The following is an 18,249-nucleotide window of genomic DNA, read 5'->3' on the forward strand; positions in this document are numbered from 1 at the left end:
ATAAATTTTAATTTCATTTTTTTGTCTGTCGAACTCATTGTTATAATAATTATTTTCTGAGGAGTATAATTTTCTTATTAATGATTTATTTTAAAATAAAAATAAAAAAGGTTAAGGGAAAAGACTCAACAGGGAATTCCCAAAAACCGGATTTTAAGGAGCCGTTGGAGATATCCTCGGGAAACCTGAGGGCAATTTTGTAAATATGTCACGGTTTCCAATAAATAACAGCAATTCCTCTGACACCATTTTCTCTCCTTGTGGAAAAGCTTCTCTGTTTTAATGTAATTGCACCAGGCCTTCACTCTCACCTCCATGTTCACCTTACCTGTATCTGAAAATGGCGAAGTGGCCAATCACACGGATTTATAGAGAGAGAAAGAGAAACACTTCAATCTTTTAGAGAGAGAACCAAAATAAAAAAGTTTTTTCTTTTCTTCTTTTTTAGCAACTTCAATTAACTCTAACTGGAATGAAATGCACACACAACGAGGCAAAAATCTTCTCGTATTACTGTAGCAGATTCCTCTCTCTCTCTCTCTCTCTCCTTCTTCATTTCGCTTTTTCATCATTGCAGTTTTCGGGTTCTCTCTCTCTTTTGCCATCTCTGCCTAAATCTCTGGTTAATCTCAGCCTTCTTTTGGGGTCTGATACGCGCAGGTCTGGTTTGTTTGCTAAGTTATTTTTGGCTTCCCATCAATGAGGCTTGGTTTAATGAATACCCAACTGCTCTCTTTTGTTGCTGCTTTTGTTTCTTTCCTTCCTTGAAAACTACTAGTCCTCTGTTTCTCCTGGCTCCGTGCGTGCGTGAGTTGTGACCACCCGGAAGGAAAGTCCAACAACTTCTACATTAATTTCCAGTTTTTATTATCTGGGTCCTGTCTCTTTCCTGATTACCAAGCTTACTTCGACTGGTTTTTTATTTTTTTCGTTGTAAAATTTCGACCGGCGGTTCAAAAAAGTTGCTCTGTTTTCCACTGCTTTAAAGTTTAAGGCTAGGGTTTGTAGAAGAAAGAACTCCACCTCTACAGTAGGCTTTTACTTCTTTGTTTTCCTTCATCTTTTCATCTTCCCTGCTTTGTGCATTGTGTTCAGTTGGGCGTGTGCTTATTTTGAGAGATTATCCGCGCAGCTGAAGATGGGATGTTCAAATTTTAGAGAAATTTCAACCTGTTAAAGCTCTTGAACTTTGGCTTCTCGTTCACTTCAAGAGATTTTGCTTGGTTACTCGTGAAATGGGATTAGTTTCGTGAAGTGAGTAGCTCCGTTTTTGGTGCAAAATGGGCAGCGCAAGCTCCAAACACGAAAACAACGCTCCATTGCGTCTTTGTAAAGAAAGGAGGAGGTTCATCAAGCAAGCGATTGATTCGAGGTATGCTCTTGCAGCCGCTCATGTCTCTTACACTCAATCTCTCAGAAACATTGGAATCGCCCTTCGGCGATATGCCGAGGCTGAGGTATTGATAGAGTCTTCTCTGTCAACATCAGCCACTGAGATGGAGAAAACTCCATCACATTCCTCGTACCCGTCTCCATCACCTTCGCACATGGTTGAGGCATCCGATTCACCACTGAACAATGAGCACCCAAGTCCCGGACGCATCTTGCCACCTACGGCGAATTTGAGCTATATGAAAGCCGGGAGTAGTGATGCTGTTACTGTTAAGATCAGTCCTGACCTCGGTGATTTTGTCGAGGACGATTCGTTATCAACGCCCATGCCACCACCTCCTCCTTCATTTGAGTCTTCTTGGGATTACTTTGACCCCACTGATGATTGTGAGAGCTTTAGGTTTGTGGGGCATAAAGGGTTGGATTTGGATTTTGACGGTGTTAGAGGATGGGAGCACTTTAGAGGTGAAGGTGTGGTGAGTGGAAGAGGAAATTGTGAGTTTCCTAAAGGAGTTACAAGCTCTGGATTAGAGCAGAGGGCATTTAAGAAAGCTGATAGTTCATCAACTCAAAATCATAGTAATGGCCAATCAAATGCATGTAGTTATTCAGCTACTGAAGGAGGAAGACATTGTTACAGACAAGCAATTGGTAGTGAAGGATTGGTGGGCCAAGATGGTGTTGAGCAGGCAAATTCTAAGAGGGAAACAACTCTAGCTGAGAAAAATTTATGTGCTGAAAGAGAGGATCCATCTGAATTCATTACCCATAGAGCTAAAGATTTTCTCTCTAGCATTAAGGACATAGAACATAAATTCTTTAGAGCATCAGAGTCCGGCAGGGAGGTCTCCAGAATGCTCGAGGCAAACAAAATCAAGGTTGGATATGCTGAGGCAAAAGGTAATTGCCCTTCTTTTTTCTGGGATAATATGTCCCATGAATTTAGATTCTTTGATCATGCATTCCATCGCAAAGGTTTCATATGCTGTATTCCTTTTGCTGAAATGAATTTTGATGACAATTTTTGACATGTTAATTCTCGCAGGGAGTTCATCACCTGCAGGATTATTGGAAGCATTCCCGCTAGTTTGCTGCCGTAGGAATAATTTGCTAGTTTCTCACGGTATGATGTAGTTTTGCACCTAATATTTTGGAGTTTGATTAATCAAAATTTGATTGGAAATTCAACAAGAGGTTTTTAGGATGAGGTCTGGACATTGCCTTTTGGATGTTGCATCAACTTCTGAATCCTCTAAATCAAATACATGGTAGGACACCCTATGATAGATGTTGGCTTCCTTCTTAAGAACACAAATGCAGAAACAAATGTTTGGTAAAAACCCAACAACCCCCCCCCCCCCCCCCCCCACCCACCCACCCGGGCATATAGCATTTCATCTCTTTTCCTATGATAATGTAAACTCTTAATCTCTTTGCAGAACCTGTAAATCATGTAACAAAGGTCATTACTTGGAAGCGGACGACATCTTCAAGGTCATCTTCGTCTAGGAATCCACTTACAGCAAAGGATGATGGTGATGACAGCGGAAGTGATTTTGTTGAAGAATTCTGCATGATAGCAGGAAGTCATTCCTCCACTCTGGACAGGTTGTATGCTTGGGAAAGAAAACTCTATGATGAAGTAAAGGTATTTATTTTTTTCGTTAAGTGTTGACTCTAAAAGTAAGCATCTAATGTATCGGAAAATCTTATATTATGCACTGGCCCGTCAAACTTCTGATTTTTCTGTGATGCTATGAATATCCCTGTTGGTCTTCAACCAGCCCAAGGTATTCTCCCTTTTTTCAGCTTGCTGTAGGTTTGAGTTGTTAAGTACGCCAAATCTTCTAGCATGACTAAATCTTCTAGCATGATTTCCATAACAATTGCTGATCAAACTTAGAGGTTTGGATTTTTGGAACCTCCTTAACATAGTATCGTATTCTCTCTCTGTTTTGTTCTGCTTGTTGAACATAGCTAAAGCTTTTACTTGTCCGACCCTCTTCTGATTGCTATAAAAATACCATTCATCATTTAGGTTCTAATGTACTTTCATCCTTTGACTGACCCATAGTTTGACCCTCTAGGCCAGTGAATCTATTAGGAAGGAATATGATCGGAAGTGTGATCAGCTTAGGCACCAGTTTGCAAAGGACCATAGTGCTCAAGTAATTGACAAGACACGAGCAGTCGTGAAGGATTTACACTCCCGAATAAGAGTTGCCATTCACTCTGTTGATTCTATTTCCCAGCGGATTGAGAAAATGAGAGATGAGGAGTTGCAGCCACAACTCTCAGAATTGGTTCAGGGGTAAGTGAAAAAATTTCACTTTCATTTTATTGTGAAAAAGGATGGATGTTAAAAGCTTTACGCTCTAAATGTCCCATTTTAAGTTGATGATACCTTTTGAGCCCATAAGATGTAGAAGTGCATTGAACTTTTGCAGGTTGATTAGAATGTGGAAGGCCATGCTTGAATGCCATCACACCCAGTATATCACCATCTCCCTGGCATACCATTCAAGGAGCTCAACTGGAAATCCACAGAGTGATATCCGTAGAGAGATACTAGTTCAGCTCCAGCAGGAAATTGAATGTTTTGGCTTGAGCTTTGCAAACTGGATCAACAGTCTAACATCTTATGTTGAGTCTCTGAACAGTTGGCTGCAACTCTGTATCCTACAACCCCGCGAGCGGAAGAGTAGGAGGCCATTTTCCCCACGACGCTTCCTAGGCCCACCTATCTTTGTTCTCTGTCGGGAATGGTCAGTTGGGATCAAAGCTTTACCAGCTGAGGAACTTAGCAATGCCATTAGAACCTTCTTGTATGACTTGTGCCATTTATCAGAGGAACCAGCGGAACAACTTGAGAAGAAACAGAACCTCGTCAATGAGAAAAATGGAGAACAAGAAGCCAAAATTGATGAGAAAAGTGAGGTATCTTCAAACTTGTCCTGCATACATACAAGCATGACAAAGCTTCTTGATAGACTGCACAAATTTTCTGAGGCTTCCTTGAAAATGTACGAGGATGTAAGACAGAGGAGTGAAGCAACTCGATTAGCCTATTCCAGGTCAATCTAGGATTTTGAGCGCTGCCTGATTATTAAACATAAGCATCTCTTATACTATGTTTGGGAATTGATGTGTAAATCTCAAATCATTGTTGCAAATAGATCTTCTTAAGGTAACAATTTTGGGAATGTGCAGTGTTTAGAGGAGGGTGGTAACAAGGCTCACCTTGCTCTTCAATGAGTAGTGTCAAATCTTTCACCATCTCGCAGTCCAACTAATGAGTTTGGAATACATTCAGTTATTGCATTCCGGTAATTAATTAATTGTTTGGAATACATTCAGTTATTGCATTCCAGTAACGAATTAATTGTTAGGCTGTCAAATTATGGTGATCTACTGGCTCTAGAAAGTCTAGGTGGTATGTTGAAATCGTCAGTTGATGCAGACAAATTTCGTGTTGAATTTCAAGTGTATAACAGCGTCTAAATACAATTAATACTTGAAAAAGAATATTGCCCATTGACAAATATTATAAACTGTGTATAACAAGATCTTGTTGATGTATGACATTATTTCTTTTGATTCAGGAGGGGTACATTATTTTCCTGTTTGGCAAGCTTTTTTTACCCACGAAGGGAAAGAATGATCTAACTTCCTCCAAAATGTTTAAAAAATAATCCTTCATTGCATTTTGCTTCTTTAGAATCCAACGTACTGTGTGTACTGGGCATAAGCTTCTGACTGCATGGCTATTGGAGCCCGTGTAACATGATCTGGAAGATCAAATCCGTCCACCAATTCCCTTGCAATATTTCTCACTTGGAAACTAAGGTATTCCGTCAGCTTGTGGATTGCCTGCAAACAGTACAAGTTCACATGTCAAATGGTTACAGAACACATCAACTATGAAAATGTTTCCTGAAAGCAGATTGACAATCGTTAGTAAAGCAGTTGTCCAACTCATAGTGCCAATTCTAGATAACTCCCAATTTAAGAGGCATTTGACATAAAGAAGTTCTGAAATGGATTTTTTACCTTTGCTTTGTTCGGTGCAACGTAGTCTACATTTCGGTAAGTTCCTATGTCATTCCAGATGTGATCCAATGCATATAGATCACAAACTAATTTTAGGGCAGCTTGTGCACTGGCATCAGGACAGCTGCAAAAAAATGAGATTGAGGATAAATCAGAAATTCAGAAAACAAAATAAATGGCAAATGAATTGAGGGTAAATAGGAAATTCAGAAAACAAAATAAGCAAGAAATGCGGTTTTTGTCAGGCCAAGATTAGGAATTACTTCTGGACAGCTTCAATGAACTTTGCAAGAATGACAGACTCGATATGAGATTCTGCAAGTGTGAGAAGGTGATTCAAGCACCTATTCCAAGCACCAAAGCTCCCAAGAGTTTTAGAGTGCTTTCGTAGTCTCACTGCCACACTCTGAAGTAATCGTGATGTTCGGTACTGCAAAAAGAAGAATTTTGTAAAGTGCTACTGTAGGGGGTTGTGCACTTAAGTCCAAGAACTAAATATATGGAACCAAGGGGAAACTCACTCTGAAAGCATCCAACTGGAATGTAGGATCTCGTAAATGGTCTTCACCTTCCCATCGAGCAGTTACAGGATTCGGCTGAGACAAGTATGCACTCATGGATTCCCGCAGGTAGTTCCAAGTAACTGCCAGAGTTCCACCTTGGAACTTCTCCTTGTACTGCTTCAATAAATCAGCCGCTACCTGCATCATCACCATGTAAAGCTCTCACTATGGATGCAGGTAGTGATGATTCTTCAGATAAGAAACCAAAAATTTACATGACAGAATATTAAAAGGCGTGATTGAATGGTATGTATTTAAAACCTGTTGCAGAAGCACAGTATTGTCCCCTTCAAACGTCTGGAAGATGTCATGATCATTCCTCAAGGTACCAAAGCGGTTCACAGCTGCATACCCATGTCCTCCACATGCTTCCCTGCAGATGCTCAAGGACTTGGCCGTATAAGATGTCACATAAGACTTGAGGCCTGCTGAAAGGGCATGAACATCTCCAACCAACTGATCATCATGAGTCTTCTTCATTTCTGAATATTTCTCCACCAAATACTTGGTGGCAAAATGGAATGCATATGTTGATGCTAACATTGGCATTAGCTTGTGCTGTTGAGACTGATAATCAAGAATACTAACTTCCGGCTGCTTGGGAGGACCAAATTGTTGGCGAAGTAAAGAATACCGGATGGCAATTGTACCAGCAATCTTCAGGACACCAACTGATGCATATGCAAGGCCAACCCTCCCACCTACAAGTTCCCCTAGGGTAGCAGCAAACCGTTTGTTGATTGTCGGGAGGCTACTTACATATTTTCCATCTCGAGAGACATCTCCAAATCGATTAAGAAGATTATCTCGGGGAATTCTAACTGAACGGAATCTCAGTGCTCCATTATCTACTCCATTCAGACCAACCTTATGGCCGCAATCATGTATTTCAATTCCTGGAAGTGTCTCATGTGTCTTCAAATCTCTTATTGGAACAATGAAGGCGTGAACACCCATATCAGACACTCCTTTCGAGTCATGAGTTGGCAAGATGAGCTTTGCAAACACAGTGGCAAACTTTCCATGAACTGCAGCATTGCCAATCCACCACTTGATGGCCCCATCATTGGGTGTGTCAATTATGAATTCATCTGAAATAGGGTCAAATGTCGCAATTGTCTGGAGGCCTTGAACATTCGAGCCTTTTAGAATTCAGAAAAAGAAAAAAAAAAGTGGCAGCCTTGTGAGATGCAGCATTTAACTTGAAAAGTAATATCAGATAGGCAACTATTGGAGAAAGAGTTCCAATATAAAATTTTGTAAGAACCGAGCTTTAACAATTGAATTATAGTTATTTAAAAACTGAAAATTCCAGTAAATCCTGTGCTCATACTATTTGATCATAAGTGTGAGCTTTTACTATCATTCTCCTATCAAATAACAGCTCAATTAAGATTAAACGAAAAGCTGCAATAAATTTATGTGGGCTTCATGATGAAATCAAAATGAATAGCATGGGAAGAAAACTCTATTCATGAAATGCTCAATGACTAGGCTGACAATTTACAGAGAGTTAGAAAAAAGCAATGTCATAAATGTAGACAAAGCAACACACAGGGGAACCTAAACTTCAAATAGAAAAAGAAGGGGAAAGCCATTCCATAGGTCATCCACATCTTTCTCAAAGACCTTTCTCAAGAACACCTCCATGCTGCTGGAGTCTTGGAGACCATTTTCCAGTTAACGGACAGTCTAAACATAGTTCACATTCCACATAATATAAGTCTTCATGATCAAGTGTTGAAGCTAGCAAAAACTGCAACTAGTTGGCTGTTCCTCATTAATGTTTTGTGGTTAAAAACTAGAAACTGTGATATGAATAACAGTAGAAGATTTACAACAAGAACATGAACAAACATTCTTTAATAAATCACATAAGAGAAACAAATTTATCAAAGACCGGCGAGCTTACCATGATGGAGTTCTGTCATGGCAAAACAACCAGGATATTCCAAACTGTCAATACCATCAAAGTACTTATCCCTATGTTTCTTGGTTCCTAAATTGAGCACAGTGCCTCCCCAAAGACTGCAAATGAAACAATTGAAAGCGAAAAAAAAAACATGGAACACCCAGATTGTTAGAATTCAGAACTAAGATACAAAACATCATAAACAACTCACTGCTGCTAAAAGATAGATTTGCTCCATGCATGTCAAAACAAATAGCATTTTATTCTCATCACCGAAGCTACATGATTAGATTTAAAGATACGGAGAGAATTTTCTGTGAAGTTCAAGCATCCAAACCCAGTGGCACTTGGAAAACTGGAACAATAATATCCAAAAACATATCAATAACTTGTACAGACTAGAGATGCAATTGATCAATCCAATATACCTAAAAGAACCAATCTAGTTGTCAACAAATCCCACCAGATCCTAAACTTCACCATTCAGAAAGCTGAAACCTTTGGTAGACAAGGAGTAGTCTGACCTAGATTGATAAAATCTAATTGAAGCAACACATTAGTGAATTTTGAATGCCATTTCTGTGATGCTTGTTTGAGTCTATAAATGAACTTGTGGAGTTTACAAACTTGTGAACCAGAAACTCCTTGCTCTGATATCCGAGAGGGAGGTCCATGTAAACCTCTTCATGTAAGTCAGTATTGAAAAAAACATTATTAACTTTGAGCTGAGTTAAATGCCAATGTTGAGTTGCTGCCAAAGTTAGTAACAATATGACAGGTACTAACTTGGCAACTGGAGAGAACATCCTATTGAAGTCAACTCCCTCTTGTTGCATGTAGTCTTTTCCAACCAAGCAACTTTTATAATGTCGTATGAAGCCATCAATTTGTACTTGATCTTGTACACCCATCTACATGCGATTGCATGCTTTCCAGGTGATGATTGGATTGTGGACCAGGTATAATTTTATTCTACAGCCTCAAGTTCAGCTGCCATAACTTTGCTTCAATGTCGATGCTTAACAACTTAATTATAGAAACGTAGCTCAGAATAAGAAGAGAGAGCCATTACAAAAGTCTTGTTTGATGGAGACAGCCTTCCAATAGACAGTGAATTGGCTAATGGGTGTACAACTGTTGATGATGAAGCGCTGCGCACTGAATGATTACAGTGAAAATCCTTAAGGATATGATGGAGGTTTAGTTGTCATCAAAGACCTCCAAGGAGCTACATTATGATGTAGAAAGAAGACTATTGCTGCTGAGTATGACCAGGTATTTCTGGTGAAATCCTTTGATCAAAGAATTATTTTGGGACAACTGGAGATAATGGCAAAACACGATATGGAAACAAGTCCAGAACTCCACTTTCTAGATTGAGATGATGAAAAGGAAATTGGTCTTCATGGAATACGACATCCTGAGAGGCAAATATCTGTTTGGTCTGCAAATCAAATAATTTATATCCCTTGATTCCTACTGGATAACAAGAAACATAACAAATCCGGCTCGAGAATGAAATTTGCCTCTGTGAGCAATTAATTTAGAGGCAAAAGCAAGATGAATAAACAAAAAGCTGCTTGTGAAGTAACTTATAAGGATAGTGATTGTTGAGCAAACAAGACAGTACTCTGTAGATTGAGAATATTGCGGAAGTTACACAATCATTCTAAAATATAGCGGAACTTTGGACTGGAAGTAGAGTGCTTTGGCAACATTCAACAGATTTTGATGTTCCCTCTCTATTTCAAAATTTATTCTGGAGTTTCCACACAGAAAAATTGATGTAAGACCCCATTTTCATTAAGAAAATCAGTAAGGAGTAATTTTCGTGCATTGTCTGACCTCAAAGCTTTGATATTGCAATTAAATTGCTTGCGACCATTTTGAACCAAAAAAAAAAGTAACTGCAGTAGTAGCATCAAACTTATTCATGAGGAAATATACCCATGTAAAATGTGTGCAATCATCAACAATTGCAAGGAAATACTTATGTCAAATATATGATATACAGGAAAAGGTCCCCATATGTTGCAGTGTACAAGATCAAATGGGTTTTGAGATACATTATTGTGAGATTCAAAACGTAAGCGTTTTTGTTTAGCAAGAGGACAAGCATGACAAATATCTTGATTCATGCACCTAGAATTGCGAAAATGTATCTTGGGTTTCAACAATTCAAATATAGGAAAATATATATATATCCCAACCTCTTATACCGAATTTGAGCAATGACTTCTTTGACAAACATGGAACCAACAACTTCTGGTAGCTGCCTTTCAGAGTATAAAACATTGGGATCATTCCAATTATCTGCCTTGCCAATCATCCTCTTGTTGTAGGACTTGTAGATCATATAATGATCAAGATAAAATATAACTGTGAAATCTGAATCATTACTAAGAGCACCCACAGATAATAAATTGACCTTAAACTGTGAAACATAAAGGACTTCCTTTTAAATCAAGTCTGAACTTATTTTCACATCTCCACATAAAGAAGTAGAAAGGCAGATACCTGCACTGTGTGAAATAGAGGAATTGTCTTGAGGCTCAGAGACTTTAACATGGTTGACTAAATGACTGGAGAAAAAAACCACTAACTGCTTGTAGTGAGAGGCATTAAGCTTTGGAATGAAATTATCAACTCCAGCCTGATCTGATTTGCCTTCAGCCTGCACTGTAACCTAACTAACAGTAGCTGGATTTTTCTGTCTCTATGCTATAGATAGCCGTGGACTTTACTAAACAACACTCAATAGTATGGCCTTGAATATTACAATTAGAACAGAAAGGTTTGTCTCTTCTCGAATTCTTATTCCCATCATGTGAAGACTTTTTAAAGTTTTCACCTTTAATCATAAAAGTGACTCCTATGGAGGGATCAGCTAGCTTCAAAATAGAACTAGAACTAACAACTAGTTATCATTCCTTTTGTGAAACCGGTGAGAAGACCTTATAAATAGGAGGAAAAGGGTCCATATGAAATATTTATTCTCTTTATCTGAAACTATCATTCAAACCCATGAGGAAGGATAAAATATATTCCTTCTGAAAATAACTATTTAGTTCACAAATGCCTTCACAAGTCCATTTTCCGCAAGTACAAACAGGCTGAAAATTATCCAATTCTTCCCAAAAGGCCTTTAATTTTGTAAAGTACACTTACAGAATTCTGATTCTGTACATTGTTAACAAGGTTTCGCCTAAGTTGAAAAATTCTCAGACTATTACTTTGTTGAAGACAATCACAGAGGTCAATCCAAATCTCGATTGCAGACGCAGAAAAGATGATACTTGCTAAAATTTCTTTTGATACTGAAGTTAGGATCCAGGAAATCATGTTATTATTATTAAGAGTTCAAAAATTGAGACTATTTTGATTGGAATCATCAAGTTCTGCAATAGAGTCATTGATGAACCCTAACTTGTTTTTCACTGAAAGACCCGTTGTCATTGCACAGCTCCAAGAGGGGTAGTTTTCTCTAGTGAGATCTTGGGACATTAGCATTAAGCTATGACTAACAGAATGATGCAAGAAGAAAGGCTTTGTTGGATTGTCGATGGTCTATTTTCCTCCTTGAAGTTGAGAGAGGAGATGTTCCATGGTGGTCAAAGAAAAACAATCTCAAGAGACAAGAACCAGAATCTTTTTAAGAATGTCAAGGAGAGAGGGTAAGTGTGAAATTATCGGGAGGGAAGTAAAAAATATTGCTGTGGTACGACATTACAGAGTGAGGAAAAAATGATAATTCTCATCAATTACTATGGAAGCAGATACTATAAGTACTTATAGATACGTTACAAAACCATTGATAAACGCAAAGTAATCAATAACTAATTAACAGAAAGATAACAACCGATTAATTCATTTACACGTCTAATAAAAAACCCAGTCGGCATCCGCGTGAAGAAATATAAGAGCTTACAACATTCAATCAAACATCCGTTTGCTCCACAACCAAAAACTCAGAAAAGGAAACAACAAATTGAGATAGAAGAAGCACAAGATTTACCTGTATTGCACACCCATTTTTATCCCAAGCGACATATCTACGCTCCCAACAGCTTCGAGAATGGCGAAATACTTGGCAGGATCCTCAACAATATATCTAAAGGGCCTAATTCCAGCTTCTCTTACGAGTCCAAAAAGCTGCCTCATGCAAAGCTCTCGGTGCTCGTCTTTCGATATCTCTATCGGGGTCTGCAAATCAGGCCTGGAGTTGAAGAACTCGAATACCTTGTCTTGAATCTCCCGGTGCTTGCCTCTCATGTAACTCGACAGTTGTTCCTTGTTCACCTCCAGCTTCTTCGTTCTGGCGCAGACCACCATCTGTAGCAGATGATCAGCATCGCCAGATTCCAACGCCAGAGGACGGGGCACAGGATTCAGGTGCAAAGAGAGCCGTTCGATTCGGCGGTTAACGGGCTGCGAGGAGTCATTCCCGGCCATCTGATTTCCGTTGGGCGATTGCATTTTCTTTATTTTGCTCTTGTTGACAAAAAGCTGAAACAGAGAAGTAGAAATGGAAGAAATGAAAAGTCTTTGCTTACACGGCATGGAGTGACGTGGGTCCCGATTAATTTGAAAACGTGGCAGATGGTGATTGGACAAGGAAGGTGGCGGTTAAGTCGTTCCTGGCGCGCCTTTCAACGTCAGTTTAGGATATTGTTTTTGATGAGAATGTGGAGTCATTTTCCTGGTTTTGTTGTGGATTCATGAATGAGAGTGTTCAAACTTCCTTCCCTCGCTAGTTGGGGGAAAAATAAATCTTAATTACTTCCAAAGATATCATATTATTGCTATGTTGACAACGTCTGCATGTTTATTTATAATGATTTATACTATTTGTAAATGGGATGACAGATTAAGTAACAGAAAAATTATTAACTAAATCAAGTAGTAATTATTATTTAATTTAATTTATTAAACTAAAAACGTTGTGTGTAGTAATTACAAAACCTATTAAACAATCATACATCTAATATGTATGAGTTTCACCTTATAGTATCATTTTGGTAAGTGATAACAACGTTTTTTTTTTTTTTTTTTTTTAAGTCAAACATGTCAATAGAAAAATATTGGCATGTCATCTAGACCTATGATCTACATCTTTGAGTATTAGAAATATTTTTTAATTAAAAAATATTTTGTATGTACGTTTTTGTGATCAATTATATACCTAAAATAAGTTATATAAATTTAAAAGAAATAAAATATTTGTTCGTGATAAAATATTTAGTAAAATTTGTTAGTTTCATCAACTTTATATTAAACAAATTTTATTCCATTATTTCTTTTATATGATAGTAATTATATAATATTTTGATTTCCTTTTAGTTTTTAATATTTTTTTTTATATGATAACAGTTTTATGAAAATATTTATGATTAGTTTCCTTTTTGTTTTCAATTTTAATTGTGATTTTTGCATTCACAACATTTCTTTTTTAGTTTAAACTTCATTAAAAATCTAATTATAAGGAGTTTCTTTTAAGAAATTTTCAAGAGAATAGGGCTTAATTTGGAAACAATTGATCTTCATTCCAACGTAGCAATTGATCTATATATATATATGTGTGTGTGTGTGTGTTAATTTTTCAAGCAAAACCATTATCCATGAAGTCCAAGTCAATAAGATCCTTGTAGTCTATACCATCATTAATTTTCATGTCAATAATTTGTTTTCGTACATTTGATAATAGTTTACTTTGATTAAAATAGATTTCAAGTAATGAAATTATCCATAACAATCAGATTTTTAATTATTAAAATATATTTTAATTAATGCACTTACCTATTATAGTTAAGAACCAATATATATATATTTTTTTTAGTATTTTGAATTTGTAATAGAGGTAACTTTATCATAACATTATTTTTTAATATTTGTAATTGAGTTTGTATTCTTATACTTTTTAAATGATCAAATAAATAAATCTTTTATATATATATATATATATATAGATATGAAACTCAATAGGAAATATAATTTCTTCTTGTGAGAAAAGAAACTATAGCAAATAATTTTTCTTTTCATATGATATTCGTATATTAATTTTGATTGAAATATATTTTTATTTATGATATGACATAATAAAATAGTTGAGACAAGTAGAAGAAAGTACCAAATTCTAAAACCCCAATTTTTGTTAATCAAAATGAAGAAAAAATTGAAATTCCATATCGACGGTGAGGATTACGAAACGACCGCGCCCGCCCGGCTCTCTCAAAAATAAAATCCGAAACGCAATTCAAAACCGCGGGTTACGATCCGAATCATGGTTTCCCGCCTCCGTCACTCCTTTTCCTTTTTACTCTCTTTGTTTCTTATTTTTGTCAGATAGGATCTCACCCTGCAACGACACAGGTGATTCTGGTTTGTCTCTAAAACTCCCTATTCTTTTCATCATCTTCCCCATTTTCATCCAAATTTATTTTCTCTAAATTCGTTTGCTTTCTCGTTGATTTCTAGGGTTTATTCATATTATGTATTTATTTATTTTCATTTTCTTCGTTTGTTGGTATTCTTAATTAAAATCAGAACTTCTCGGTGTTATTACGGCATGGTTGCTGATCTATGGTTTATTTATTAAGTTATCTAGATCTATATTGAACGTCTATTAACTCGATGTTCATGGCGCCTCAGTGTGCTTGCTATGGCGTATTTCTTTCTTGGATCAGAGGATTCGTAGTTCATTGATTTTATCCGGTTTGGTGACGTGGGCTTTATTGTGTTGCTTATTGCGACGACGCTGTTGTACTGTTTCCCCTCGGGTGAACTCGCAATGAGTGAAGATAGTTTCACCGACGGGTCGTGCAAAAGCCGGCCCATGTTGGGTGACTTGACGAATAGGATGAGGAAAAGGGGGTTTTCGTTGATTTCGGATGATCTGGGGCTTAAATGTGGAGATGCGTTTGGTAATGACCCGAATGGCAGTGAACGTGGAGACTCACAGTTTGCTAAGCAAGTATGTTCAGGAGTTGAGAATTTGGTGAGAGACAAATGCAGAGCTACTAGTGGACAAAACAGCCAGGAGAATGCTTTTGTCTTGTTGAGTGAAATGAAGAGTCCTGGTTCTTCGCCCACTTACAGTGTGAATAGTAGTTCTATTGATGCAAACACTCCTCATGAAACTCAGAAGTCAGATTCGTTGGCTGCTGGTGTTGCGGTTGTCAAGGATGATGCACTGGCAGAGGCTGTCGTAGAAGTTGCTGATGTATCAAGGTCCAGCTGTGTATCTACTGTGTCAGTGCCAATGTGCTCTGTACCTTGTGAGAAAAGCTGCGTTGAGAAGGGGAAGGCCACTTCTAACGTTTTGCAAAACATTAGCACTGATGAAGGAGTGATCAGTTGTACTTTCAGGAGTAATGACAAGGATCTTGACGTTGGTAGATTAGCCTCTAGCAAATGGGGGTCTATTGAGTGGTCAAGGTTGTGTAAGCCACAAGTTTCTATACCATTTGAACTAGGTAAATGTTCAAAGCTCAAGAATGATGGTTGTGCAGATTCTGGTCCGGAAGCTGACTTGCTAAAGTCTTGTTCTTGTTCCTTTTGCTTGAAAGGTAACTATCTTCTATTGATTTCTTGATTAGCTTTATTCTTTTGGTGCTTCTTCATTTGATATTTTGAAGTTTGAGTTTGATTTTGCTTTAACAATGTCATGTTCAGCGGCTTACATTTGGTCAGACCTCCATTATCAAGATATCAAGGGTCGACTGGCTGGTAAGCTTGGTGAAGGATAACATGTTTATACTACTGTAGTTTGCATTTTATACTAATTTAATTCCTCACGTTCTTATTCTTGAAAAATTATTGATTTAAATTTTTCTTGAGTTCAGTATCACATTTTTTCTTATTCTTCCCTTAGTGTTAAAAAAGAGTCAGAAAGAAGCTAGCGTCTTGATTCAAAAGTGTGGCAGAGGCAAGCAGAATGATCCTAACTGTCAAGGAAACTTGAACCAGTCTACAAAATTAGAATCTGATTTAACTGGACAGTGGAGGTCACTCTTTCTTAATACGGAGGATATATTTGTTCGTGAAAATAGCCAGCTAGTAAGTTCATCTTTTATTTCTATGAATTAACTTTAAAATCTTCTATGCCAATTGTTGTTTGATCTTGTGTGGTCTGCTGGCCTCTAAAATTGCATTTTTTTTTTCTGGGGCAATGAACAGAACAACATATAGTCGACAGAGTAGTTAGTATTTCTGGTTGCAGAGCTTTGATTTAAACCCTCTAGCTTGTGATTGCTTGAACCTCAATCTGTTGGACGTTGGCTGTGATTTATTTCTTTTTTATTTCATTTGTGATGATCATAAATTGATTGGCAGCAAGCTAGTCTTGTCACGTTGAAAGATCTGAGAGATAAGAGCAAGAGGGACCTAGAAAGAGCGACAGGAGGGCCTTCAGACAAATATTGAAGTTCTTCTGATTCTTCTGGTAATTGTGGATTATCTTGTCACTCTAGATTTGGTATTCGTAGCATGTCCACATGCATGTGTAGATCCATGAGCCTTGCTTGTTGCCCAAGAGATAACATTCAAGTTCTTACTACTATAGAAGCTGTAAAAACACTTTGTAACAACTGTTCGTTGCTATTAAGTACACATGAATCTAGTTTGTGCTTTGGGGATTGACTATTTCAAACTCCATCTATATTTGGTTCTGTGTCTGTTTGCTCTGATCATTACTTGTGCTCTGAGTTGCTAAATCAGTTGTAAAAGTTGCTTTCAGTAAAAATAATTTTAGGCGAAAACTAACATTTGATTATTGTTACCAAAATGTTTTAGATAAAAAAATCTTACATTTGATGGAGCTTGTGAGCAGTCAATAATACGAAGTGAAAATAGCAACCGGATGCATGGACAAACTATAGTTTTACATAGAAAATTCTTATAAATAGATTGGAAGAACCATGGAATTCATTTAATGCTTAGATACATTATTTAAGTGACTAAAATGGTTAGGCAACATCAGTTCAATAAACAGAACAATTAGAAAAGAGAAAAGAATGTATTTCCATTGAACTAATTGTGTGGAATAAAATTTGAATTCCAAAAACGTAAAGCTTAATTTACTTACAGAGAATTGAGGTTCCAAGTCAATCTGATTGGCAAAGAATAAACAACAAATTATTAGGAAATAAAAATTTCCCACAGCTAGAACTGAAAAAATTCGAATAAAAAGAATGTTTGTTCGAAGTTTGGTGGTAGTGTCACACTCGTACAAGAATGAAGGAAACGAACTTATAAGGTTTCTCTATCTAAATTTTACTTCCAGATGATTTTATCAAATTTTATTATTATTATTTTTTTCAATTGTGTAACTACTTGTAGAAGATAAATCTATTTCTCTTATTTTTTATTTTTTTTTCACTACCCATTTGATTTCACCCTGAATTCAAATATTCAAAAACTTGGATAATAGATTAACTTGGGAGTTTAAAAAAGTCTGTTTGTTATCCATGAATATAATGATCATGACTCTAAAGTATACAAATATCTTATTTTTGGTGTATGAAATGGATTTCCCATAAGGCTTTATGACTTGGATTAGTTTGTCGAGAATACTAGAACTATGCATTCATATATATATTTTGATTTAAGTTTTTTGACGTCTAAATACTTACACTGAATTAAAAGTAAAATCATAACTAAATTTCAATTCAATATTTCTCTTTTGTTCTTCATATAAAATTGTGTATCTTAATTAAATGATAAAAGTTTTTCTTTTCGTTTCCTTTTTGAGGAACAGAGAAGCATATATATATATATATATATCCAACACTAAGAAGGTTTAAAAACGAAACAAGTTGAGCTACGGGTTTGACCGAAAGCAAAATACCCTTGAAAGAGAGCATGATCAGCAGCCCACTTAGGTAAATCATGGGCTCTCCCATGATTTAACTCATAGTGTGTTTTATGTGATTTTACCCACCAAAATTTCCACAAAACTCACTAAAACACAAAATAATATCACGATTCAAAAGAACACCCTAATAACTTACATATCTACACAAAATAGTTATGTTCATAATTCTTAACAAAAATTATTTTATAAACTTTTTCTCTTAGTTGACAAGTGTTAGGATTAAAATTAGAACCATGTCAGGAATGGAATAGAAAACTTCCTTTTAAAATGTGGCAGATTTTCCTAAAAACAAATTTAGGCCCATTAATAAACTTTTGTGGACACAACCATTTTAATGTCACACCACCACTATTTTTAATTGGGTCTTCTGGCTACTTTATTATCAATGATATATATACTCCTTCGGCAAATTAAAAAAATTAATTTGTTTTTTTTTTTTTTTTAATAGAAAAATTATCAAT

The 18,249-nt window shown here is 36.7% G+C and overlaps 3 protein-coding genes across 6 annotated transcripts; 2 read left to right on the forward strand and 1 right to left on the reverse strand.

Moving 5' to 3' along the window:
- The first annotated feature begins 289 nt into the window (after positions 1-289).
- LOC110818932 (bZIP transcription factor, putative (DUF630 and DUF632)) lies at positions 290-4,668 on the forward strand. The gene is made up of 5 exons (XM_022047970.2): positions 290-2,292; positions 2,438-2,515; positions 2,832-3,040; positions 3,480-3,703; positions 3,840-4,668. Exons 1-5 carry the CDS (start codon positions 1,281-1,283, stop codon positions 4,474-4,476), a joined length of 2,160 nt encoding a protein of 719 aa, XP_021903662.1. The 5' UTR covers positions 290-1,280; the 3' UTR covers positions 4,477-4,668.
- A 238-nt stretch (positions 4,669-4,906) lies between these two features.
- ACX2 (acyl-CoA oxidase 2) lies at positions 4,907-12,448 on the reverse strand. The gene is made up of 7 exons (XM_022047968.2): positions 11,933-12,448; positions 7,918-8,033; positions 6,267-7,147; positions 5,964-6,143; positions 5,706-5,872; positions 5,443-5,566; positions 4,907-5,262 (listed from the first exon to the last, which is right to left on the reverse strand). The coding sequence occupies exons 1-7, from the start codon at positions 12,391-12,393 to the stop codon at positions 5,107-5,109; spliced, it is 2,085 nt and encodes a 694-aa protein (XP_021903660.1). The 5' UTR covers positions 12,394-12,448; the 3' UTR covers positions 4,907-5,106.
- Positions 12,449-14,062: 1,614 nt separating this feature from the next.
- On the forward strand, positions 14,063-16,557 carry LOC110818976 (DNA-directed RNA polymerase subunit beta). 4 transcript variants are annotated; one of them, XM_022048040.2, is made up of 5 exons: positions 14,063-14,295; positions 14,461-15,482; positions 15,589-15,642; positions 15,788-15,972; positions 16,249-16,557. In XM_022048040.2, the coding sequence occupies exons 2-5, from the start codon at positions 14,705-14,707 to the stop codon at positions 16,336-16,338; spliced, it is 1,107 nt and encodes a 368-aa protein (XP_021903732.1). In that variant the 5' UTR covers positions 14,063-14,295; positions 14,461-14,704; the 3' UTR covers positions 16,339-16,557. The 4 variants fall into 4 exon arrangements, with proteins under 4 accessions (XP_021903732.1, XP_021903734.1, XP_021903731.1 ...); XM_022048042.2 differs by having other exon boundaries at positions 14,514-15,482; XM_022048039.2 differs by having other exon boundaries at positions 14,566-15,482.
- The last annotated feature ends 1,692 nt before the right edge of the window (positions 16,558-18,249 follow it).

The sequence above is a fragment of the Carica papaya genome, chromosome 6 (assembly GCF_054855325.1).
Source record: "Carica papaya isolate Zhongbai chromosome 6, ASM5485532v1, whole genome shotgun sequence".
NCBI classification, from domain to species: domain Eukaryota; kingdom Viridiplantae; phylum Streptophyta; class Magnoliopsida; order Brassicales; family Caricaceae; genus Carica; species Carica papaya.

What these genes read in the sequence shown, in the direction of transcription:
- LOC110818932 (XM_022047970.2), top strand. Translation starts at nt 1,281, where the DNA reads ATGGGCAGCGCAAGCTCCAAACACGAAAACAACGCTCCATTGCGTCTT. An exon ending in TGGATATGCTGAGGCAAAAG is followed by an intron (nt 2,293 to 2,437) that starts GTAATTGCCCTT and finishes TAATTCTCGCAG; the next exon opens with GGAGTTCATCACCTGCAGGA. An exon ending in TAATTTGCTAGTTTCTCACG is followed by an intron (nt 2,516 to 2,831) that starts GTATGATGTAGT and finishes ATCTCTTTGCAG; the next exon opens with AACCTGTAAATCATGTAACA.
- LOC110818976 (XM_022048040.2), top strand. Translation starts at nt 14,705, where the DNA reads ATGAGTGAAGATAGTTTCACCGACGGGTCGTGCAAAAGCCGGCCCATG. An exon ending in TTGTTCCTTTTGCTTGAAAG is followed by an intron (nt 15,483 to 15,588) that starts GTAACTATCTTC and finishes TGTCATGTTCAG; the next exon opens with CGGCTTACATTTGGTCAGAC. An exon ending in TATCAAGGGTCGACTGGCTG is followed by an intron (nt 15,643 to 15,787) that starts GTAAGCTTGGTG and finishes TTCTTCCCTTAG; the next exon opens with TGTTAAAAAAGAGTCAGAAA.
- ACX2 (XM_022047968.2), bottom strand. Translation starts at nt 12,393, where the DNA reads ATGCAATCGCCCAACGGAAATCAGATGGCCGGGAATGACTCCTCGCAG. An exon ending in CATGACAGAACTCCATCATG is followed by an intron (nt 7,148 to 7,917) that starts GTAAGCTCGCCG and finishes GAATTCTAAAAG; the next exon opens with GCTCGAATGTTCAAGGCCTC. An exon ending in TTGCACCGAACAAAGCAAAG is followed by an intron (nt 5,263 to 5,442) that starts GTAAAAAATCCA and finishes TACTGTTTGCAG; the next exon opens with GCAATCCACAAGCTGACGGA.